The sequence below is a fragment of the Paramormyrops kingsleyae genome, chromosome 11, assembly GCF_048594095.1.
Source record: "Paramormyrops kingsleyae isolate MSU_618 chromosome 11, PKINGS_0.4, whole genome shotgun sequence".
In the NCBI taxonomy this organism is placed as follows: Eukaryota; Metazoa; Chordata; class Actinopteri; order Osteoglossiformes; family Mormyridae; genus Paramormyrops; species Paramormyrops kingsleyae.
Window position 1 is genome coordinate 4,006,010 of NC_132807.1, and position 25,327 is coordinate 4,031,336.

General features: G+C 43.7%; 1 protein-coding gene across 8 annotated transcripts in view; it reads right to left on the bottom strand.

Moving 5' to 3' along the window:
• LOC111845035 (repulsive guidance molecule A-like) overlaps nt 1-25,327 on the bottom strand; it is a 38,542-nt gene that overhangs the window by 3,609 nt on the left and 9,606 nt on the right. The window contains exons 1-4 of one of the 8 annotated variants that reach the window (XM_072717852.1): nt 5,426-5,681; nt 4,909-4,975; nt 2,892-3,007; nt 658-1,190 (exon numbers count right to left, since the gene is read on the bottom strand). In XM_072717852.1, the coding sequence (XP_072573953.1) occupies nt 658-1,190; nt 2,892-3,007; nt 4,909-4,975; nt 5,426-5,489 (780 nt within the window). In that variant the 5' untranslated portion in view covers nt 5,490-5,681. The other 7 variants (XM_072717854.1, XM_072717855.1, XM_072717853.1 and 4 more) reach the window with 7 other exon arrangements.

Consider the following 25,327-nt stretch of genomic DNA (forward strand, 5'->3'; position numbering starts at 1 on the left):
AACATCTTTCTTTAAAGACCTCAACAGGCATGTCTTGCCTTGGTCCCCACAGACATTTAAAATCTTTCTTTGTTCTCTCTATTCGTTCATGTCTCTACCATAATTGCAGGCATCGCTACTCAAAATCTAATGGGCAGTGACAGGAGAAATGGAGCAATAGCAGACTAGGCAACCAGGACCAGAATCTGTGACTGGCATCGATGGACTGATCATGTGCTCAGTTCCTATAAAACCTGGAGCTGGCAGTTTGCCCCATCAGACCCTCCTAATGAAAGGTTTTGTCCCCTGCAGTGCCCACAATAATGGTTACAGACAGAGAGTAGTGCAGAGAGCCCAGCTCCTCGTTCAATGAAAGACTGACCACAGACCTCTTCTGGAGGTCCCTGAAACATGGAAGTTCATGATTTATCTTTATAAATGTACATTAGGAGTGAAAACAGTCAGCGAGTGCGGTTGGGTGATTTCAGTGAGTGGGATTCGGTCATTTCAGTGAGTGGGATTCGGTCATTTCAGTGAGTGGGATTCGGTCATTTCAGTGAGTGGGATTCGGTCATTTCAGTGAGTGGGATTCGGTCATTTCAGTGAGTGGGATTCGGTCATTTCAGTGAGTGGGATTAGGTGACTTCAGTATGCAGCATGACAGCAATACCTCCTCACCTTACTGGTGGCTGTAGCAACAGCCCCAGGCAGCACAGGTGTGTTGGTCACCTGGACGGAGAGGTACTTGTTGTGGATGAGAGGCCACGCCCCCTCCACCCTGCAGGTGTGGAAGTCATCGCTGAAGGTGCGTAGGTGCGGGTCCCCGAAGAAGCCGCAGTGCGTGTAGTTAGGTGGCGCACCGTGAAGCAGGAGGCTACGCTCGTAGTGGCACACCTCTGGGCCGTCGGAGCGCTCCTGGCTGTCAGGGGATGGAAGAGGGGGCGGGGCAGGGGCACGGGAAGGGGGCGAGGCCGGGGTGCGGGCACGGGAAGGTGGCGAGGCTGCCTCTCGGGAGCAGTTGTGCTGTCCCATCAGGTCCTCGACACCGTGCTGCGCAGAGTGGTAAGTCAGGTCACCGCGGCAGGCACGTGCCGTGCGCCGCACACATGCATCATACGCCCTCAGCGCCGCGCAGAACTCCCCGGGCCCTGAGCTGGCGGCTGAGGCCCAGAACTCCGAGTTGCACCTCAGGATCTTACACTGCAGGCTCACTGTGGAGATAAACATACTGTACGTGAAGGGAGGAAACTACAGATCTGCTCAAGGATGAGGTCTGCAGAGGGAAACGGGAAGTGAGAGAGAGGAGGAACAGCAATAACCCAACAAGAAAAGTAATAATGAGTGTATGTATGTGTGATTATGTATACTGTCAGAAACATGCAGGGTACAGTCCTGGTACAGTTTTGTTCCCCAAGGTGCAAACAGCATTAATGTACCCCCAATGGTACAAAAATGTTCCTCGCAGTCCATTTATCTACAGTTAGGGAGCGATAGGCAGACCCTTAAGGATACAGCCTCAGTGACAAGTAATTGCATCCTCAAAGGTAGAAATTGGTACTTTTTTTTTTGGTATGTACTACTATATCCATCTGCCTTCATTTTAAGAATAGAGGCAGTATCATTTCTTATTTAAGGCACCAAGACAGCAATAAATTAGTCCAGTATAAAAAGATTAAGTCAAGTACAGAGTTTCATTGTACATATGACAATAAAGACTTATTTTGAGGCAGGCACATGGCAGGCAGACCCTGACAGTCTCCTTAAAGACCTACATTCCCATTCCCTTTTACTTTCCTAATCAGTATAACCAGAGACATTCTAGCAATGCTTTCCTATGCTGTTAACCAAAGTGGACAGAAGATATTAATCTGGCCACTACAGTTTGTAGCCAACAGCGGAGTCAATTCTGTTAAAAACCCAATTAACAGCAGAAATTCCCCAGCGCGCTGCTAAAATGCATTTAAATCAATAACATTTTCTGCTGATACGAAGAACCCCATCTTTTTAACACATTATCATCTGTAATAAATCCTCACCGTATTACCCACAATGCTGTGCAGTATCTTGCTCCATTAATTTGGGGAGAAGCCCCCTGGCAGGCTGGATTGCACTGTTTAAGCCAACAGCCGAAATCTCCATCTGCAACTCAAGGCTGACTGAAGGTGTAATAAGATCCTGACTTTAAATAACGGAGCAATTCATCACCTCTGTTGTACCATTGGGTGTTTTCGCTTCGTATCCACACAAATCCTCCGAACTCAGTTTTTAGCTCTAACTTGATCTGAAAGGAGCTAACGCATGTTGCGAACCCATTATCAGCATCTCTCCACCGCAATTTCTTCAGAGGTTTAGAAAAGCGCGGTATAAATCTGTTGTAATAATAATAATAATAATAATAATAATAATAATAAATAATAATAATAATAGAAGATTAAAACAATCTGACCTTTACACTTGCTGGTACCACTAACAGTACAAACAGAAAATCATTCATAAATGTAATCTTTGTTACAGCAGGATGGTCTGCTGCAATCTGCCAAGGTTTCGTAAACAAGCTGCCTTCAGTACAATGTTACAGCTGGCTTCACCTCTACAGGTTAAAGATAAAAAATCGATACAACGTTATTTTAGTTAATGTTCACAATTACAACTCTCCTGGATGACATCTTCAGTTTACGTGCATTAAAAGTATTATTTTTATATTAAGCCGCTGTTAAACACAAACCTGTTAAACGTAAATAATTTTCCACAGAAATCTCCTCCAGTCCTCCCATCCCTGACTAAGTAAACGCAGAGAGATAATGCAGATTCGCGGAGAAATCAGCAGACACTTAAAACTGGTATATATTACACTTGAATTTTCCTTTGAAGAAATCCATTAATCATTAAGGGAATTAAAACCTTTACCTTACCTGAAGGGCAGATGTAAATGAGCAGTACGGCGAACTGGGAGACTGCCCGCAGTGAAGGTCTTGCTCCTTTCCCCATAACCATCCATCCAGCTCGGGGTGGCCCTCGTTTCCTCTCTCTGATTAGATCAACGAAAACGACGGGCAATCCGTTGCGTTATTTCCACTGCAAAAATCACGGAGGGTTTAAAGCACCTGCATGAGTGCATTTTTTTCAGTAGCAGCACCTAACTTGATCTTAGTGTATGAAGCTCTCCTTCTCAGATCAGGGTGAGGGAGTTCAACTTTCGGGGAAAAAAAAATTGCGAAACGTCCCTTACCGGGGCTGTTTGGGAGGCACAGCCCACAATCCTCCGGTGGGAATCCCAGTCTTTACCCTCCACCGCACCCCACCCGGCCAGGTTTCACGTTTCATCCGACTTGGAAGAGTGCATTTTCAATATTACACACGAGGTCGGTTATATACGTTTTTTAAACCGTAAATTCTGTATGTTTTGACTGTTTCATCTGAGGGGCACTTGCTTAAAAGATTGCCTACAGAGTCTTCACAGCACTTTCTTTTACAAGTGCAAACGTCCACGTTTCATACTTTTATAGACAGAGACATCTCGCCACGGCTCACTTTGCCAAGATTTCAGCCAACTTATTATACAGACCTTCTGTTATACCGGTTCATATGGATTGCCCAGGGGCGGTAACTAAATAAGTAACAGGTTATTAAAATGCACCTTTCCCCATCTCAAATTACACAGGACATACCTTCACTATTAACTTTACTATTTACTATTATACTTTTATGAAGCATGTCTTCATATGGCAGAAATATTTTAAATAGTTTTAAGCCAGAGAAATCACGTCTTATACTCTGCATAGATATTTGCTTGAATATTTCACCAGTTTACTGCATGGTTGCAGTTCAAAATCAATTATATGCTATAACTAATATATATCCATATCTCTGGCAACAAACCTTGTTTTTAAGACTACGGGTTTTGCATTCTTTATACCAACGCAGTTTTTTTCACACCTGAAAGTACCAAAACCCTAGCATAAAACGATATGACAGCTGCAAGGTCCATGAACTTGAGTCCTGGTACCAGGTACCATTCAGGGCCTTCACTTCACTTGATGCACCGGAGCACATGTAGCATGCGAAAAAAATTTCATAACAGCAATAGCATATATGTAGTATAATCGAATGCCCTTCCGTTTAATTTCTCTTATTTCACTGGTACCGCAAGCCGACACGGTAAGACACCCTCATATTAAACGCCGAGTAATATAATAATTATAGTAACTCTCCAACAGGCGGCGCTTTTATGTCTACTGTTATGAATATACGTATCTGGAAATCACGACAAACGCACGTGATAGACATACAGGTTACTCCGCACGTTGGGTAATTCTGAAGGGTAGATTATAACTCCCAGGAATTAACGCATAATTACAGAAACAGGGACTTGCTTTCTAGGCTGCACGTGAACTGCGAAATTCGCATTATTAATGCATATATTTCACTGGCACGGTTAATTACCTCCACCACTTTTGCAATTAGCAAAACTGAAAATAAGCTCAGAGTTCTAATGTGAAATAGCCTAAATGAAGATTCGTCATAAGTAGCCGAAGTGAGAATATAGTCACTCGACAGTGTTGAATAAAACTCCATTCCAATTTTCCATATTAAAATTTGCAAAAGCGCAATCAAAGCAATTCATTTAATCTTTAATAACGTCTTCTGTTTATCTGCATGCTCAGTTGGATGTGTTCATCTGCATTCACTCAATCTAATACGCCATGCAACAGTAATTTTATAGGCTAACTAATTATCATTTTACAACAAAAGCAGGTTCCCGGTTGGGTTACTGGATTTTCAGCATACTGCGAGAAGAATGAATGTACAGCCGCATATTCCCCAGTAATAAAAAGAGTAAATTACATCAGTTACTTCCATATGAAAATACTGTTAATATTTAATGCTGAGGAACCTGGAGCAATGTCATCTAATGACTCACCATCTTACCTTTGTGGATGCATGGAGCTCTCCAGCCCAGATCCCAAGCAAGCTCTGCTGTGTACCCGGGGGGAGCCTATGGGCGGTACAAACCCCAATTCCAGTGAAATCCAGGCGAATACTGCCTGTATATGTGCGCCGCACACAAACCGTACTTCGTATGGTTCATCCGAGCGGGAAAAGGCAGTCTTCCTTGCATGCTTGCCCCAAGTGCTAGACAGACACCGTGCAACGAAAGTAATTTCTCACGACGTCTGCCGACGGTACTTGCGCTGGAGGTCCTGTCATCTCTGATTTGAAACACACCAGCACTATTGCCTCAGATTCTGTTTTACATGCTATGTTAGACATTCGGAGATCGCCGAGTGTTTTACTGTGACACTTTCAACAAGATATAAAGGAGTACATGTGCTGTATTTGTATCTGTACAAACTACCATTTTTTCTAGTTATCATCAAACTGCTACCGCTTTCTCTTTCCCAGTGAAGATGTTGAGAAACGGTTCAGCGCCGAAGGCAAGACAAACCGCAGTGCGCGTCGCTCCCGGGATAGCAGCGCAGCGCGCAGCCACCAAGCCCCGATACCTCCATGTATAAGTCTGACAGTACTAAGAGTCATTCAGCTCCATTAAATCATTAGCAAGATGGGAATATGTGCCCCTTCTTGTAATTTGGATTAAACCGCTTTGTTTTTGAGGGGACACTGAAGAGAGAGTAAATTTACCCAATTTCCCTCCCGCTACTAGTAAAGTATCTATCTCGCTAACCCTAAACATGCAACTAATTAAGCTGCAAATGGCCCGTACCAGGTAAACGCAGCTCTTTAGCTCAAATGATCGCACACGCACACGCACCTAAAGGATTATTAGGAACACCTGTTCAATTTCTCATTAATGCAATTATCTAATCAACCAATCACATGGCAGTTGCTTCAATGCATTTAGGGGTGTGGTCCTGGTCAAGACAATCTCCTGAACTCCAAACTGAATGTCAGAATGGGAAAGAAAGGTGGTTTAAGCAATTTTGAGCGTGGCATGGTTGTTGGTGCCAGACGGGCCGGCCGGTTCCATTCCAGTGGTACCCGGTGGGGTCTTCTGCTGTTGTAGCCCATCCGCCTCAAGGTTGTGCATGTTGTGGCTTCACAAATGCTTTGCTGCATACCTCGGTTGTAACGAGTGGTTATTTCAGTCAAAGTTGCTCTTCTATCAGCTTGAATCAGTCGGCCCATTCTCCTCTGACCTCTAGCATCAACAAGGCATTTTCGCCCACAGGACTGCCGCATACTGGATGTTTTTCCCTTTGCACACCATTCATTGTAAACCCTAGAAATGGTTGTGTGTGAAAATCCCAGTAACTGAGCAGATTGTGAAATACCCAGACCGGCCCGTCTGGCACCAACAACCATGCCACGCTCAAAATTGCTTAAATCACCTTTCTTTCCCATTCTGACATTCAGTTCGGCGTTCAGGAGATTGTCTTGACCAGGACCACACCCCTAAATGCATTGAAGCAACTGCCATGTGATTGGTTGATTAGATAATTGCATTAATGAGAAATTGAACAGGTGTTCCTAATAATCCTTTAGGTGAGTGTATGTATATGTGTGTGTGTGTGTGTGTGTGTATATATATATATATATATATATATATATATATATATATATATATATATATATATATATATATATATATATATACACACACACACACACATATATACACATATATATATATATATACATATATATATATATATATACATATATATATATATATATATACACACACACACACACACATATATACACATATATATATATATACACACATACATATATATATATATATATATACATATATATATGTATGTATATATGTATGTATATATATATATGTGTGTATATATATATATATGTGTGTATATATATATATATGTGTGTATATATATATATATGTGTGTATATATATATATATGTGTGTATATATATATATGTGTGTATATATATATATATATATATGTGTGTGTATATATATATATATATATATATATATATATGTATGTGTGTATATATATATATGTATGTATATATATATTCATAAAACTGGGATGCTTGTCAATATTTACACTTCTTGTGCAGAAAGCTTGTTACCTTGGTGTTGTTGGCCAGTCTCACAAACTAGCCTAATAAACTGGTGCGATGAAACTCGTAAATTGCATGCATGAATGGGGTGCGTTTGAAGGAGCCATGCATGAAACACCTCTACCAAGCAGCAACTCACCTGAACCCAAGACGGTTAACCTCACGGACGTATGTTTTTGTGGAGGAACCCCGTGCAGGATATAACAAGATCGCTATACAGAACCCCAGTTTTAATTTAAATATTCATGTTTCACAAAGGCCAATTCATGAGACAAACTTATTCAAGTGAGAACCCCCAAGCAAAGCTGACAGATCTGAAAACGCGATGTCCCCTCAAGCCTGTCCTCATTTACAAACCGCAGTTCATTGCCTATAGTGCCGCTTCGCTGGTCTGCAACGTTTTGCAGGTAATCGCTACAAGTGTATACGGTACCGCAGCGTCGCGTTTATTTTCGACTGTGTCGATTTTAAACACTCCCTTACAATTTAAAAACTAAAACAACTAGGTACGCTGTGTGGTTTTTGCATATTTATCTGTAGACCCCGTACATGCAGTTATATGAGTGGACGCCATGCAATTATGCACAGAGCCAATTAATGTAGGTATTTGAATTTCATTTTGAATGGATTCGAAAATCACATAGTAGCAACATTGTTAAATAAATGGGAAAAAGCTTCAATTTGAATTACTCAGGCTTCAAGTATACACACTTATCAACGGATGTGTAGGCTATACATACAGTATGTCTATAATTTTTTCATCTATGTGTTCGACAATTTTCTTTCTCCCTTGATTACACAGTGTCACTGTCTTTTCAATCAAATGAGTCCAGAATTTTCACCAAATCCAGAACTGTCACTCTGCTTAGTCTTGGCAGTCCAACCAGTAAAGAAACCATGAAATTGACATTCACTTAAAGACACAAAGACTATATGGATCCAAACTGCAACTCGTAAAACAGTGCAGTTTCATTGAGAGCGATGCTGCAGGTTACAGTGCAGTCCAGTTTATTGGAAAGTGCACCAGTCACACAGCATTTTTCATTCTTGTTGGGTATAATTGTGTAGAGAGCAGTTGTAATCCCTGCTCTGAAGAACTGGCATTGAAAGTTATTTCCTACATGAATAAACACACAACAAATATTCTGAAAATGTACAGGAAGATCAGACTGTCAGTGGTAATGACTTTTGACTGAATACTTGATGTATGTGTTTGTACGCAGTAGGTAAGAAGCACCTAAAACGCAAAATTCTGCATTTCATTTATGCAAAATCATCACACCTTTGCGACCATTAAGGAGTTTTTACTACATTATTAGTACGTTGCTGCCCCGCTTTAAGAACCTATTAAAATTTGGGTAATACTTTATAATACTGTTCCGTAGTTAACAGGTAACTTAAATAATTAAAATGTAGGTACTGTATACATATTTTAGGCAGTAACATTTTGTAGAATAAGTTGTATGTCATACAAACAAGTAGGAAGAAACAAGCCTGTTATTCCAAAAGAAAAAAATGGGAAAAACCACTGAGAACAGTAGCCTGTAAGTTCCTGTTAGTCCAAAAAAAAGCACCATTCATTGATGAGTAATGAACTAGTAGTTATTAGAAATAATCCATAGTTAGTACATAATTCCCAATGAGACCAGCAATACTCAATAGTTCCTAATGAAGTAATAGCGAACTACTATAATAATTAGTTCACTATTACCTATTGAGTAATTAAGCATAATTCCTTAGTAGTTAATAGTACCAATTTAGGTGTTAATGAAGCACTACTCCTTTGTTGCTGCTTACTTCTTGCATATTTACCTGTTAACTACGGAACTATTATAAAGTGTTACCAAAATTTGTATTGACTACTAGCTCTTTTCGGACAAGCAGAGCAGAACAGATTTCACAGCACATTAGGAGAATTGATGAAGTACACTGGTGATTTTAATTTCAATGCCCAGTACAATAAAGGTGCAGATTCATCTTGTGTCTCACAGTTTATACGGACTGTCTATACGGCTAGCAAGTTCATGAATAATACATGACGCAATCTTTAAAACAAGGACTTCCTAATTACTACCTGCTTACACAGATAAAGGCATTTCGAGTAATGGGGGTATTGGATTTAAATCATGAACAATTAGGATCAAGTTTAATTGACTTAGAGGCGGGATGGTAGATGATGTTCTGTGACAGTCCTGTAGTTCTGCGTTGTGTTGTCACCAAGCACATTAGACTGTCCTCTGTCTCTCTTTGTCTTGTCCCTTGCTGAAGGATGGACACTGCATGACTCCATGGGTCTATTCAGCCTTATGGCAGACAGGGTCCCCTCTGGCCGTGTCACACAAAGTGACGGGAGGCTGCCCATAGCTAAACGCACAGATCTCCATCTCACAATTTTCCTACACGTTCATAAAACGTATTGTGTTTAACACTGAATCGTGCACATGTACATCTTTCTGCACCTCTCAACTGGAGATGAATCGAGTACGGAGCAGAGGTCTTATTTAATTAAAAGAACTATTTCATTAAGTGGTCGTTCCAGGATATGATACCAGCCTTTACCCATTTGAGCTCTAATTTCTCATAAGACAAACAAAATATTGGACCATATAGTGACTATTAATCAATTTATCCATTTCAAAGAATGCATCACAATACTGTTAACAGGTAATTATGTGCCATGGTTAAGGTTATATTAACAAAATGCTGTATATAACTGCAAGTCTAAAAACATTAACAAAAATACTGCAGAGCCAAAACAGCTTTTGGGGTGATAACTGTCAAGAAATACATTATAATGAGACAGAAGGGATTACAGCGGCAAATAAACAAATAAACTCAAAGCATTGTTTCCATAGTAACATCCTCTTCACCAAGGCTTATGTTAACCACCTTTAGTCTGTAAAGTTTGACCATTTGTGTTATGGACATTTTAAATTATAGCCACAATGTGCTTTCTTAGTAATTGATAATGCTGGTAAATGGCAATACATCACATTCACTTAGAATCTGGGGCGGAGGGTGTCAATAGCCGTCTATGATCCAACAGAATAAACAGTATTCAGCCATATGTTAGAAGTTGCTACTTGAAGTCATTGTTACAAAGGTGGCTGGTAGCTTGATCTGTGCTCATATGGGATCTTGTGAGGAACCACTCAGGGATGCAGTGAAGGGCTCCCTCACTGCCAGGCCAATGGAGGTAAGCACCTGGGTGCACACGCTCACCCCATCCTCGCCGGTGGTGCTGGTGAGGAGGGACGACGTGCACAGAAAGAGACTCCATAACACGATAGCACTGGGCGCACCTGGGTGGTTGAAGAGGGCAAAACGCATGGTTCACAGCCCTAAGTTTCCTTATTAGAGAATGTTGTTTTACATCATTAATATGAAGCCGTTCCATGTTCAGTTCAATACTGATCATTATTGGCTCTAAGGTTACACCTATTACATCGCTGTGGTTTGTATCTTATCATTTAAACGGCTGAGCGATTAACCAGTGTGTCATAGCACAAACCTGCTGGTCGATAAGTTCACTCACTGCTTCTGGCCAGTTCAGACCATGATCATGTGACTCCTGGAGTAAATATCTCATTAAATAGTACAAGGAGATGGGAGAAGGGCTGGAATGAGTCGGCTCTGCACGCTGAACATCTGACAGGCTGCAAATTACTACCCCAAGGAATTTCAAATATTCCCCTATCTATAATCTCCAGCGAAGATGACAAGAGGTGTATTCATGTTATTAAAGATAAAAGCCCATTTCAATGGCTGCTAAGGTAGAAGTCAAGCAATAAAACACTGGTCCAGCACACTGGTGTACCAGCACTTTAACTACTGTGACGGAGACACGGGAGGCGCTGCTTGTCAGGACTGGCCCCGTTTGCCCAGCAGGTGTCACTGGCCATCCCATCTCCCCTTGTTTTCCATTTCTGTTCCTAGCGTGTTCCCCTGCTCCCTGGCTCCCTGTGTGAATGAATGAGCTTAGTTGCGCAGTTGCTAACTAAGCATCTATCATGGATGGATATTTTTTGTTCCCTAGACCTTGTTTTATATACCTTGTTCATTTTCTTGTTTCTGCATGGCTCCTACTTTTGTTCGTGTGGTTTATTCCTGCTTCTGCCCCTGTTTTGTAAGTCTTGTAATCCTGGTATCTCCTAGTGTATAAACCCTTAGTATTTGTTAATGACCCTCACCTGTGTCTTGTTGTTCCCAGTCCCAGTGGTAAGTTAATTGTTGTGATCTGCACCTGCCCTTCATATAGCCCTTGTTATCTATGCATTTAAGTACCGGCCCTCACTATGCTACCCAGCAGTCACTGTCTGTGTTGATGTCTGCTTGGTTCCTGTGTATCTTTCTTGCACGTTTTTCCCCTGAACATGTTTAATGTTAGTTTTCCCTTATCTTGGTTAAATCCTGTATAGATGTAGTTTAATCTCCTATGTTTATCACACCTCCTTGTGGTTCCTTTTTGTTTTTGGTTTTTTGAGATCAGCTTCCAATAAAATTCCTTTTTTTGTAAGTCGCAACGTGGATCACCTGTCACTCCGCCATGCCCCGCCGTAACAGCGCTGAGCTCTCTGTGAACGAGGGTAAGGGCTGCTGACTGCATTTTATGCAGTAACGTGCCGTTCTAGAGCTGAGAGGAACTCATCACCACGTCCTCCCCATCCTAATATTTCATGCATGTGACCCAAGGTTGATGACCCCTCAGAGCATTTCATTTTTCAGTTTATGCAAAGTTGCTTATAGTTTTTAAAAATTGTTTTTATGACATATGCATGATGTAATTCAGGATAAATACCTGGTTTACTAGTGCTGGAGTCTCCTGGGACATAGAGCAGAAACCTTCCGGTTAGGAATCTGTGCTGCCTAGTATATTACCCATCATGCATTTCTCCCGGCTTATACTAATACTAAATAAACTTAACCATTTACCTGAATTCTGTAACAATTTTATTGAACTCAAAACAGTTAAACAGAAACAATCTCCCTGGAGAGATTCTGCACTGCATTAAAAAAAATAAATTGGCTTATTGGTGAAAATGAAAAATTTTTCCACTCAGACATCCACAAACCTGGTCAGCGCCTGCAGCTCTAAGTACATCTGCAGAGCGTTTGGATGTTCTGTAATGAGTATAAGGAATATCCTGAAATGGATCCACAGATTAAAAATGTATTTGCAAGCAGTCTGTAAAACGTGATCATTCTTCCAGCATTATACTGACAACATTAAAGCTGTGTGACTTTTCCAGCATTTCCATCCAATGCTGAGGACCACCATGTAATCAGATGAATCAAACTGGCCAAATAAGCAGCATTTCTTACTGCACACAGGAGTGGCTCCTTACCCCATAGACACTGCCACCTTTTCACCTTCACACTTGACAGGTGTCCTTTCTCACAGATTCATTCTGCATGTACCAAGACAAATGAATTTTACTTCTCTCTAGAAATGAATTCCTAGAAATTTAACAATGACCATAAAAGGGGATTTCCATTTCAGTATACAGTTTACACCCATTAAGTAACAAGATACAGCAGTATTTCCTGATCCGGTCCTCAGGGACCCACAAGCAGTCTACGTTATTGCTCCCTCCCAGCTGGGAGGGAGCAAAAATGTGGACTGCCTGGCAGGGAGCAAAAACATGGACCGTCTGTGGACCGGTTCAGGAAACACTGGCGTAACAGTAATCCATGACAGCCACTGAGGGAAAGGTGCATCTCCTCTAGATTAATGAGTGTTGATGGCATTCTCCATCAGCCAGGCTACTGCCTAATAAAGCTACAGCTTTGGCATCACCAGCAGCCACAGCAGGCCTGTTAATGATGTCTACATCACTTCAATATGTGGAGATGCTTCATTACTGCAGAATGAGGACAAACTGTGATCCTCAGTACTGGATGTGGCCAACCAGGATCAGGCCAGGAGCCGGTCACATGCCCAGCATCGCAGGTACAGGGGAGTGGCAACACGCTGCCGTGACTCCACAGCCATCGTCTGGTCAGCCACCATGGACCCGGATGTGTGCCCACAAACCCTGGCTCACCACAGGGCTCCAGTCCACGGCCGGCCGATGTTACCCAGAGCAGGTGTGGCTCATAGAGAATCCATTTTAATGAGCACCTCACTGACACCTGACAGCGCAGGTGAGGCAGCAGAGGCAACCAGCAGCCTGCCTGCTCCTTGGCTCACTCTTTCTGAGACATGCCTCATTGCAAAGGGCCTTTGTTACAGCTTTAGGATCAGTACACGAGCCTCGAAACCAAAAGCCAACCAAAAAAAAAAACATGACTGTGAAATAATGCTGCTGAGTTTGAATTAGTTGTGTACTAATTAAGACTGTGTGTGTACAGCATTGTTATTTACTTCTAATAGGCTGGGGACCAAATAGCTGAGGTCGGCAATATAGTGTGAGCAGTGAGGTTCATGTGGGGTCTGGATATCCTCTCAGCAGGGGGTATTTTAATGTACTGGCTTCCCCAGACTGAAGCCCAGGGGCCTCCGTGAAAAAAGGGGCCTCAAATTTTATCGTCACCACCCGCAGCCCCCCCCCCCTCCCCCCCATCAATGGCTACACCATTGTAGGAAATAGCAAGGGGGCCCCTGCCCAGGTGAATGTGGTTCTGCCTGACTGTGCTGTGTATTTAGGATTGTCTGTCATACGCTGCCTCCTATAGTCACGGCGCACGGTGAACTCCGTGTAAACCCGGAGCATATCGGATGCGTATCGGTGCCAAAGGAGGCTGGAGTGTTCAGTGCGCGATGGGAGCCCCTGGGGGGCCTCCTCCCATGAGAGTGCCACCGCTGTCAGCTCATGCTGAGACATGCTCCCGCTCGCGTTCCCGCCGCAGACAGGAGAGGCGATGAGTAAAATCAACGGCTCCAGATAATCTGATAAGTGTTTCCTTTTCTGTTCGGCGGTCCACGTTCCATGGCTTCCTGTGCCGACTTGCCTCTCTTTGCTCATATACATCACTGGTTTCCCAGAGCTGTTCGGCTTCTTGAATTTTTTTATTTTGCACCCACACGACAAGTAATGATCCCTCCATAGGCCAGCCGCATCGCCGCAAGGTGGGAACCACAAACAGACAATGCGTGGCTGCTTCTCCCACCCTCTTGTAGGTCTCAAGACTTGCCTTCTTCATCTTTACTGGTGACTTTAGTTCCCAAGAGCTGCATCCCTGTATGATTTCAGTGTAGATGTTAGCTGATGCCTCCTCTATACCCGAGATCCCAAGCGAGCAGTACCTCCATGAAACCAAGTAGGGCAGGAGAGCCAAGTGTCTCCATACACACGCTCAGAGCATTCCAGTGCCAAGCCCATATCCAGTGCCAAGCTCTTCATCTTCTCATTATTTCATTAATGAGACATTAGAGCTTTCCTTGGCTTAATCTCTGAACTTGTTTGCGCAACAAAATGCAAATAAGCTTCAAGCTAAAATGCAACACCCTAAAAAAGCGGGATGAGAAAAGTTCACTGGGGAACACATATATAATCAGGGCAAGGCTTACAGGGGCCCAGAACTGGGGGGCCATGAGTGCGTAGCTTTGGTTTGGGAGGGGGGCATTCGGAACAGTTTTTCAGGGGCCTGGCCATGCCTTTGTGTGGCCTGGTGCATAAGCAGCCCTCAGCCAGGAGTTGCTCAGTGTTGGTACGGGGGCAGATTACCACATTTGAAGTGACCATTTAACTTGATGGACAACACCTGGATAAAAAATTTAAAAACATCACTGGAAAAATTTAGACAGTGTTTTAACTATAAGGAGTTTATTTATTGCTGCCCTGTGATACCATTCAGCAAACATTTGATATCTGAGATGAATTGTGAGAAATATGAGTATGGAATAGAGAGGAACACCTCACCAAAGGAGTTTCGAACAGGATGAGCCAGTAGACTGATTTAGCTCCCCATAGCAACAACATAACAGAAACAACAAAGTACGAGGGAGTCGTGGTCAGCAGCTGTAACACAATATGATATCATCACAGCTGGCGTGTTGAGTCAGGGAAGGAAGAGCTAGGATGAGCCAGAGGGGGGGCACTGGGGTGCTCAGGAAGATCAGGTTTAAGCTGATAGTCCCTCAACGCCGCTGTTTCGCTGGGAGAAACTGACTCTCCCTGAGTGTTTACAGCTATGTTGGCCTCAGGTGATCATGTTGTGTTCTGATGCCTTGGCTTGGCAGGGAGGGAAAGACCCATCAAGCGAAAAAAGCCAACATCACTCATCAAACTGCTTTTCATGGCACGACAGCCCCACCCCACTCCTCATGTCAGGGTACTTGAGCTTCTGAAAAGCCTAGCAATGTTAACTCTGAAATACCCGCAGGACTCCCTCATGTCGCCTTGGCAAGGGACGGTGGGACTGAGGAAGGGGATTTCATCTCACAGAAAACCAGGTGATTCTTTAGACTTTGCAAGTCAAATCACTGGTCTGTCATTTCTAGTTTGTGTCCATTTAGTCTGGTCCAGAGTCAATCCCAAACAAACACAGGTTGCACTGTAGACTGCTATACACACATACATGGGCACGTAGGTAAAGTCATTCCCATACTCAGTGGAGCTGTCAGGAGGATGTACACGTACTGGCTAGCCTTCTGGTATCATCAGGAGGAGGTACAAAACAGGACTGAATAAGAAATCAATCAGTGAGGCATCAGGTATAGTCAACAGAGCCGAGATGAATCACTACCTGCTCATGATTCTCCATGCATTTGCATAATGATTTACACAAATATATTGCATGTTAATGATCAAGCAAACAAAAACATTTATCAAGCCTTTTGTCCACAAATGATGCAAACATCTGATACTTATACATCTTATAAATAAAGCATCATCCCGCGCACCCAGTGGGACCGACCCTGCAGGTCATTAGGGCAACAATTAGTGACGTATGTGTACCGGCGCCCTCTTCAGGTAAATCAGATTCAGCTGACAAGCAAAGACATTAAAGCAGCCCAACACAAGGAGGGCAGGATAAGTCAATAAGTCAGTGCCCCAGATTTACACTTTGGGCCAAAGCTTGCATGACCAGTTTGGTAATTACTAATCTAATAAGCTGACAGGCACACAGCTACCATCTCTCTCCTCAGGGAGATCAGCGATGCTCGCCTTATGTCTTCCTGTTCCTCTGATTACTGCAGAGACATGCTATCTTTTAAATGAGATCATTAATAACACCCATGAAAAACCTTCAAAAAAGCAACATTCCTCAGAATGCAGGAATGGCCCATTCGTTTGGTCTGGTGCCTGGGAAGGTGAAACTAGCCTGATCCTAACCCTAACCCTAACCCTAACCCTAATCCTAACCCTAAAGCAGATAAACAAACGCAATGCTGTTCTGAGCGCTGTGAAATAAGCCAGACAGAAGTCATGGTGCCAGACTTGTATGGTGATTTTTTTACACGCTTGTGTGCAAAGTTGACCTGAATTTTTTTATAGATCAAAGGAGGTGAAGCCACTGAAGGTGACCTGACCATTAAAGGTAACGTGACGAAGGTAATGTGACTGCTGAAGGTGATTGGATCATAAAAGGCAATGTGGCTGCTGACAGTGATGTAACCGTTATTGGTACGGCCTTTATTAAGTGTGAAAAACAGCAAGGCCACTTAGAGTCTTAGGCACAGCCCTCTGACAGGAATCAGCTGCCAGATTCAAAACTGCAGGCCAGGTCATTGTCACGCACCAGGGCTCAGGGCTGCAGTGAGGGCAGGACAGACAGCTCTGTGCTTGGCCATGCATGGTAGCATCAGGGCCTGGCGTGAGCTGGGTCAGGGTTTACCCAAGAGCAGGAATGGGCTGCAAGCACACAGAGTGTAACCACCTGCCGGAATAATCCCACAAGTGTGTCTGGGTGTGCATGTGTGTTTTCCAGTGAGGGAAAGGCTTTGTTTTCAATCAGCAAACCAAAGCTGTTTGCAAATCCCTCCACCACGTGAGAAGTCTCACTCCAGACGTTTCTCATGTGTGGATCTCTGAAGGTGAAATGAGCTGCCAAACCACATCCGATCATCAGATTCCTTCTCCAACTTCAAGAAACGGCTCAAGATCTATGTGTTCCATGAACACCTCTAGTCGCCTGATGCCACTTTATGTTCCCTGAATGCTATTAATGTTGCATTTTCTCCTTACTTTTCTCCTTATTACGTTCTTGATTTGTTTGGACAATATTGTGTAGCAACTATATCTCTTCATCCAATACTGCTTACGCTTAAGAACATAAGAACTATACAAACGAGAGGAGGCCATTCGGCCTATCGAGCTCGCTTGGGGAGAACTTAACAAATAGTTCAGAGTTGTTAAAATCTTATCTAGCTCTGATTTAAAGGAACCCAAGGATTCAGCTTGCACTACACTAGCAGGAAGACTATTCCATACTGACTACACGCTGTGTAAAGAAGTGCTTCCTTAAATCCAGTTTGAAATGTTCTCCCGCTAATTTCCACCTATGGTCACGAGTTCTTGTATTTGAACTAATGCTGAAGTAACTATTCGCTTGAACAGCATCCAAACCTGTTAGAATCTTATAGACCTGGATCATGTCCCCCCGCAGTCTCCTGTGCTTGAGGCTGAACAGATTTAGCTCAACTAACCTTTCCTCGTATGACATTCCTCTAAGACCAGGAATCATTCTTGTGGTCCTATGCTGCACCTTTTCTAAGGCCGCAATGTCCATTTTAAGATATGGTGACCAAACCTGTACACAATATTCTAGGTGAGGTCTCACCAACGAATTGTATAATCTTAGCATTACCTCCCTTGACTTAAACTCCACACACTTGGAGATATACCCCAACATCCTATTGGCCTTTTTTATTGCTTCCCCGCACTGGCGAGAATGAGACATGGAAGCATCAACATACACACCAAGGTCTTTCTCATAATCAGCTACCTTTATTTCAGTAGGTCCCATAAAATACCTGTACTTTATATTTCTGCTCCCTACATGGAGTACCTTACATTTGTCTATGTTAAATTTCATCTGCCAGGTATCGGCCCAGTCACTAATTAAATCAAGATCCCGCTGTAGCTGCTGAGCCGCTAGTTCAGTATCTGCTACACCACCCACCTTGGTGTCATCTGCAAATTTCACCAGTTTACTGTATATATTGGTGTCTATATCATTTGTGTAAATTAGGAACAATAGTGGTCCTAAAATTGAACCCTGCGGTACCCCACTATGAACGCAGGCCCACTGTGACATTGTGGCTCTTATAACTACTCACTGCTTCCTATCAGTTAACCAGTTATCAATCCAGGTCGCTACAGTTCCTAAAATACCTGTCGCTTTGAGTTTAAGTGAGAGCCTCTTGTGGGGGACAACATCAAAAGCCTTTTGGAAATCTAAGTAGATGACATCATAGGCCTTCTTCTCATCAACTTCCTGAGTAGCTTCCTCAAAAAACTCCAACAGATTTGTTAAACAGGATCTACCTCTCCTAAATCCATGCTGGCTATCCCTCAAAATGTTATATGTTATAGCCTCCATAACTTTACCAGTTATACAAGTTAGACTGATTGGCCTATAGTTTGACAAATTACTCCTATCCCCTTTTTTGAGAATGGGCGTTATGTTGGCATGCTTCCAATCAGAAGGCACCACACCTTCAGATAAGGATTTTTGAAACAGTAAAGTTAAGGGTCGGCAAATAATATCCCTCATCTCTTTTAACACTATAGGTACTGTAAGATGACATCAGGGCTTAGACCTGGCGGTCACTGGAAGCTCAGCCTAACTGCACCTATGCCTATTGAGCTCCTTGCCAGCATGTATGTCTGTAATGTACTATTTGTCTGACTTGTATGTCACTTAGGACAAAAGTATCTGCCAAATAAAATGAATGTAAAATGTAAATGCACAGGTCTTTCTTTCAGCTCCACCTGCCTATAGAATGATAAAGGCAGATCTTCTGTTTGTCGTTTGTTTCTTGGCTTTGTTTGAACCGTGGTTGGATGCTGTCAACAGCACTGACACAGCAATTAAAAATCCCCAGGAAGACAAGAATACAAATAAATGTAATTCACATAGCTGGATGTGGCAACTTTAGTGGTGTCAACGGGTCTCAGATGCTGCGGCGGATCAGAAGGACAGACGGCGGGCGAGAGGAGAATCGTAGTGGAACACGTGTTCAGCAGCATTCAGAGAGGCTGTATCCTGATGTGGTGGAGCGAGGGGGACAGAGAGGATGTAATGCAGCCTGCCGCGACCCCCCCCCCCCGCAATCCCCAGTTACCAGCCTCCTCCTCCGCCTGACAGACAGGGTGACCTCTCATTGCTCACAAGGGGAGGACCGGGGAAATGTACTCCGAATTTTAACAGCCACTCCCCCCCCCCCCCCACCCCACACCCGCTGCTGTCACCGGCCCTCTGTGTCAGCACCACCATGTGCCTATACTACTGTTATTATGGTCTAGGACTCCAATTACGGCTTGTGCAGAAGAGACCGACAGAGGCCAAGGACACCGAGCTGAATACCAAGCGCACCGGGAGCCGTAACTGTGTGGAAGAGGAGATAGTACCGGCACACTTTGCGTTTAAGATGTCAGACATAGTGCTGTACAGGGGACTCTACAAAGAGCTGTGCAGTCTTCTCCTTGTGCTTTTAAAATAGACCGGTGCCTCAAATTTATACTGTAAAAATAATCATTAAAGGTGATACATTTAAATGCAAATGACTCCATTTTTCATGCAAATACCCTCAGTGTGCTGAACAGAGAGAAGCTCGTTCCTGTCACGATGCACATTATGTCTGACAGACTGGGACGTATTGTTTGCAAATCCGCCGCCTCCGTTATCATGAAGAGTCCGGGGAATGGAGAGAACAATATGCTAATCATGCGAGGAGACGGAAAGGGTCTGAGACAGGCATGCACCTCATTCTGGCTGCGTGCGTCTCGACACCGAACGGCTCCGTGATAATCCATTACTTTACGGAGTAGATCAGGGAGGTACCCATGGGGACGGATGACTTTTTCACCAGGAAGGCTTTCTGTTTCCAGCTAAGCTCTGCATGTATGTTGTCTCCCCTCTGGGCTGTGCGACAATGACATTCATGCCACTTAAATTTTCGAGGTTATAAACAGCAGCCCACAGAAAAACACTGTTAAGTTTCTGTTCCTGTTCTACAGCCAATGGTCCTAATGTTTTTCAGAATGGCATTAGGCCTCACTCTGCTTTCACTCCAGTTTCCCTCTGACCTCACAATGCTCTTACTCCGGTTAGATCGGTTTTGTGCAGAGCGATGTAAATGGACAGACCAGCTGTTTCTGACTACAGGTCATCTTGGCTCTTCTTTTTTTGGACAGGAAATCACATTAATCCCATCCCTGGAAAGAATAACATACTGTTCCACTAAATATCCTTCCATTACAAGTCATTTTCTTTCAATAAGCTTGTAATTATGAATTATGGGTTGTTGCAGAAGCAGAAGGGCAAAAACATTAAAAAATGTATCCTAAAATGATGTTAGAAGGGCACACCTGTTTGCTAATTTCATACGGCTATGTCATCGACGGAGAATATAGTGATAACCCTTTTCATTCAGCATGATATTTCGTTGAATGGGCAGAATAGCACTTAAACATAAAATGGAGTGTCTCTTACTTTCAAAATGCAGAGAATGTGTTCGTTTGCTAGAGCTATGTGACCTAAGAGCAGGAGGAACATGTCATGCTAAGACCTGAGGCCTCAGCTGGACTGGTCTGGTCTCCGGTGCCTGCCGGATGGGGACCCATCGCGCTCATCCTGCATGTTCCTCTGGTTCTGCTTTACATTCCTCTTGGTGCACAGGGACCATGCTCAGCTCTCTTTCTGACCTGCAAGAGCTGTGCAGACGCAGCTGCAGTCTTCAGAGCGGGGGATGGGAAAGCCCACAGGGGCAGAGGCAGCGAAATCAAGAATTTTAGCGTTTATATTCAAGAAACCTTCAAACGCTCAACAACAGCCCTCACTCTGACCAGGAACAATGGTTAGAAGAGAGACTGATGTTGCAAATAATCGTGCCTTGCCCTTCAGTTCTATCAGGAAAATGAGAAAATTCTTAAGACATTGGGAAGATATCGGGATTGATTCTTTTTTTAACGTCAAATATGAGCCACATGTGACCCTCTGACGTCCTCTGGGATCTATCAGATTTGTCACTTTCACACTATCAGTGACATTGATCACCCAGTCATGCCTGCCAACAGGCATCTGAGCAGACAAACTGTGTCTTTCCTTTCATTTGAGCTCTCTGTAAGCAATCAGCGCCTCGACTTGGCAACTCCAAGTCTGGCACACACTTATTCAGTATTAGCCAATAAGTTGATGGACACCGAAAGGTGCTGTCCTGTTGGTCTATCAGTTTCTCACGATCTCCGCGGCATCCTAAGCTGCCAGCCTCTTTGGCACATGCATGATTGGCCTCCATCACTCCTCACGCTGGGATAACCTGCAGAAAAGTGCCCTAAATGTCAGTGTCACTCTAAACTGACATCATGTATCCATCTATCCATCCAAACAAACTCCCACATAAACACAAAACCAGGTGCCTTCTTATGAATAACTCAACTGGATCTACTCCTTTCTGGAACACAGAGGTGAGAAGAACATGGAGAATGGTGAGATGCTGACGAGACAGCTCCCTGGTGAGAGGCATAGCGACTCATGCCTGCCTCCTGGTCCGTGAGAAAAGTGGTGGGAACATTCAGATCAGATCGGGTGTTGTAAAGAACATCCAGAGTGTGAAATATTTCCCCCCAACTGCTGTAAAAAAGGGTGAGGGATGGGCTTTTGGGGGTGGGGAACTCAATGCCTGCGTGGCCACTGAAGATCCACATGGTCTCCCTCTTCACTGCTTCTTCTCTGTTGTTCTCAACATGAACACAGGGGTAATCTCTCAGCTACCAGGCACCCTGAGCCAGAGGCATGCTGGATAAAGGTCAGCATCTCAGTGTGAGGCACGGAGCCAAAGCACACATAGGACAGGTACCAGCACTCCAGCAGGGCTGACGTTCCCCTGAAGCCTCCAACCATGGTGGAAAAGAGCACACAAGCCTGAAGGAGGTGAAATAGGGGCAGGTTGACTAGGCATGTTCTCCCAACCAGAGTCATGTGCCTTTGTCCAGTATGCAAACAATGTCAATGCAAAACAAATACACGCCAATAGTGGTAATGAAAAATAAAATGTTTACAAAAGATTATTCCTCCCATGTTCATCAACCAAGAAGATTAATTAAGGGGTTAATTAAAATCTGTCAGGATGCCCAAACAGAGTGTTACTCATCTGCTGACTGAAAGGGTTTGGCCTCAGTCAGATGAACGTGGGAGCCGCCAAACACTGAGGAGCCAAAGGCAGCCCGTCTCTGGCTCCTCCCACGGACCCGGGGGTACTGTCCGGATGCAGCCGGGCCTTGGACCGCTCAGGGAGTCGGCCCAGACAGCTGGAGGAGCGGTCACCTCATGATTCTGTTTAGCAGACCAGCCATACAGTGTCTGGTGCAGGGAGGAATGTGTCTGCTGTCTGCTTTGCCTGTCAGCGAGTTTGAGGAAGGACAGAAATGCCAGTTTAAATTTTAACATTCACACCATGACATACTTTCACTGTGTCATGTCTCACAAAGATGCCTGAAAACCACAGCAGAGGATGCACGGAAAAGAGGTTTAGTCCCCATTCAGAAGAGCTCTGTTCAACATCCACTCCCTTGTCAAAAAATGGTCCCTACAACGTCAAAATGACAGGCTTTTATCACATTGCAGTTGCAGTATATACATATATATATATATATATACACACACACACAGCCACCTCTGCTCTCCGTCCTCCTTAATTCCTCTGTAATCGCCCCATAATATACTGCATAACCTTCACTAAAAGAATGCAATGGCTGCTCCATTTGTTGCATTCCCAGAGGGAATTTTTAATATGAAACATTAACACAGCCAAGGATTCCAGATAAATGTTGCTAAAAATGTCAGTGCTGTGAGCAAAGACCAGCTGTGTAGCTGCATTTTATATTTTATAAGCATAGTTTCCTTACTATACCCAGGTGTTCAGCTGCCTGATTGGGTTCCAACCAGCACAAGAATATACCATGTAAAATGTGGGTTACAGAGCCCAGTGGATATCTAATGTCGTCCAGTAACTTGGCCAGATGACGAAACCTTACCCGATGTTTATTCTAAAACAGCTAGTAAATACTGTGGTGTTCAGACTTTAAAATAAGATTTCTGATGTGAAATCATCCTCAGTAATTCCTACATGACAGTGATGCACATTGCACAATTATATGTATAAAGGAAATATGTCTGAAACTCTATGTTTATCCTCAGCTTAAAAATAACCTCTTAGCTTTGATACTCAGTTTAGAGAAACTAACTGTAGTTTTTTTTTTTTTGCAGATATCGTAACCTGAGAATTCTGACCCTAGCTGTCACCTGTTATACCTTCCTCCATTACTGGACTTCTTAAATGGGCTTTTAAATGCATCTGTCCTGCCGAACGCCGCACGGAGCGCAGTAAAGGCGCAGGAAGCCAGAAGTTTGGGGGGAACACTGAGTTTAACGGACGCAGCAACACAAGGAATAAGCAACACTCGGGCTGACATAACAATGGGGAAACAAACTGAAACGCGGACTAAATACACTGAACTAATGACAGTAATCGGAAACAGCTGACGAACACGGGGAATCCACATGCGGTTAATGAGGGGGCGTGGCACACGAGAGGAGCGGACGATCGGGGCATGATAGTATGCATGCTCATCCATCAACACATTAATTTCCCCACAGCTATTTTTTATGGGTGTAAATCGTAAGCTTTGCCACGATACGATTCTATTTCGATTTTGCATGGTGGCGATTCGATATCTCTATATTTGAAGTGTTACTGCATTGACATGATTTGATTCTGTAATATATGATCAATATATTCAATACAGATCGACATGCGGATCGGTGCGGCGTCAGCAGTGATGCGGGCGCTGCATCGGCTGTCATGGTGAAGAAGGAGCTGAGCCAAAAGACAAAGCTCTCGATTTACCAGTCAATCCATGTTCCTACCCTCACCTATGGTCACGAGCTGTGGGTAGTGACCGAAAGAACGATATCGCGAGTGCAAGCGGCCGAAATGAGTTTCCTCCGCAGAGTGGCTGGGCTCTCCCTTAGAGATAGGGTAAGGAGCTCGTTCATTCGGGAGGGACTCAGAGTAGAGCCTCTGCTCCTCCGCATTGAGAGGAGTCAGATGAGGTGGCTCGGGCATCTGATTAGGATGCCTCCTGGACGCCTCCCTGGTGAGGTGCTCCGGGCATGTCCCACTGGGAGGAGGCCCCGGGGAAGACCCAGGACACGCTGGAGGGACTGTGTCTCTCGGCTGGCCTGGGAACGCATCGGGATTCCCCAGAGGAGCTGGATGAAGTGGCCGGGGAGAGGGAAGTCTGGGCTTCCTGCTGAGACTGCTGTCCCCGCGACTAGACCTCGGATAAGCGGGAGATAATGGATGGATGGATATATACAATACAGTGAAAAATAAACTGATTTTAGTGGAATTTATTTGAATTCAAAATAACTATTTTTCATTTTAAACACAGAACAAGAAGAAATATGAGAAAAAATATATACATGAATCAAAACACATAAAATGTTTGCACAAGAAACATTCTGCCTTTTATTTGCACTTTAACCACAAAAAAGTATTTCGGTGTATGTATAGCTTACTCTCTGAACATGTATAGAAACACAGGTACCCTAAACTGCATGAAAAGTACCGTAATGTATTGGTCTCTTTCAAGATCAATATTTGTTGAATATTACTCGATATTTGTTAATTGGATTAAATCGTATTGTGGCCTTAACAATCGACATATTAATTAGGATCGATCAATTGTTGCAGCCCCAGTATTTATGTCCTATGAGATGACTAATCAGGAGATGTGTGTGGAAGGTGGATGGAAGGGTTTGGATCTGTGACTGGAAAGCTTCTCTCTCCTTCAATATCATCAGAGGTTCCTTAGAGCTTTAAAAAAAGTGGTTCATTGCCAGCCACAGTAATATATGAAGCACTTGCCAGCCACCAAAGCTTTTATCTTAAATTCCTTCGGCCATTTTCCACAATTATGCTGTACTCCCTGGTTTAAAAGAAACAAGACCCATTTTCAGATCAAACTGCAGTGGTATCATTTAAATTAGAGCACCTTGCTGATGGGGAATTCAGCCCAATATTATGTCCATGGACTCCAGAATCACCGCATTCAGAAAAATGACAGTCGCTCTCAGAACTCATCAGGGCCCGGGAGCTCATCAGGCCACGCCGGGG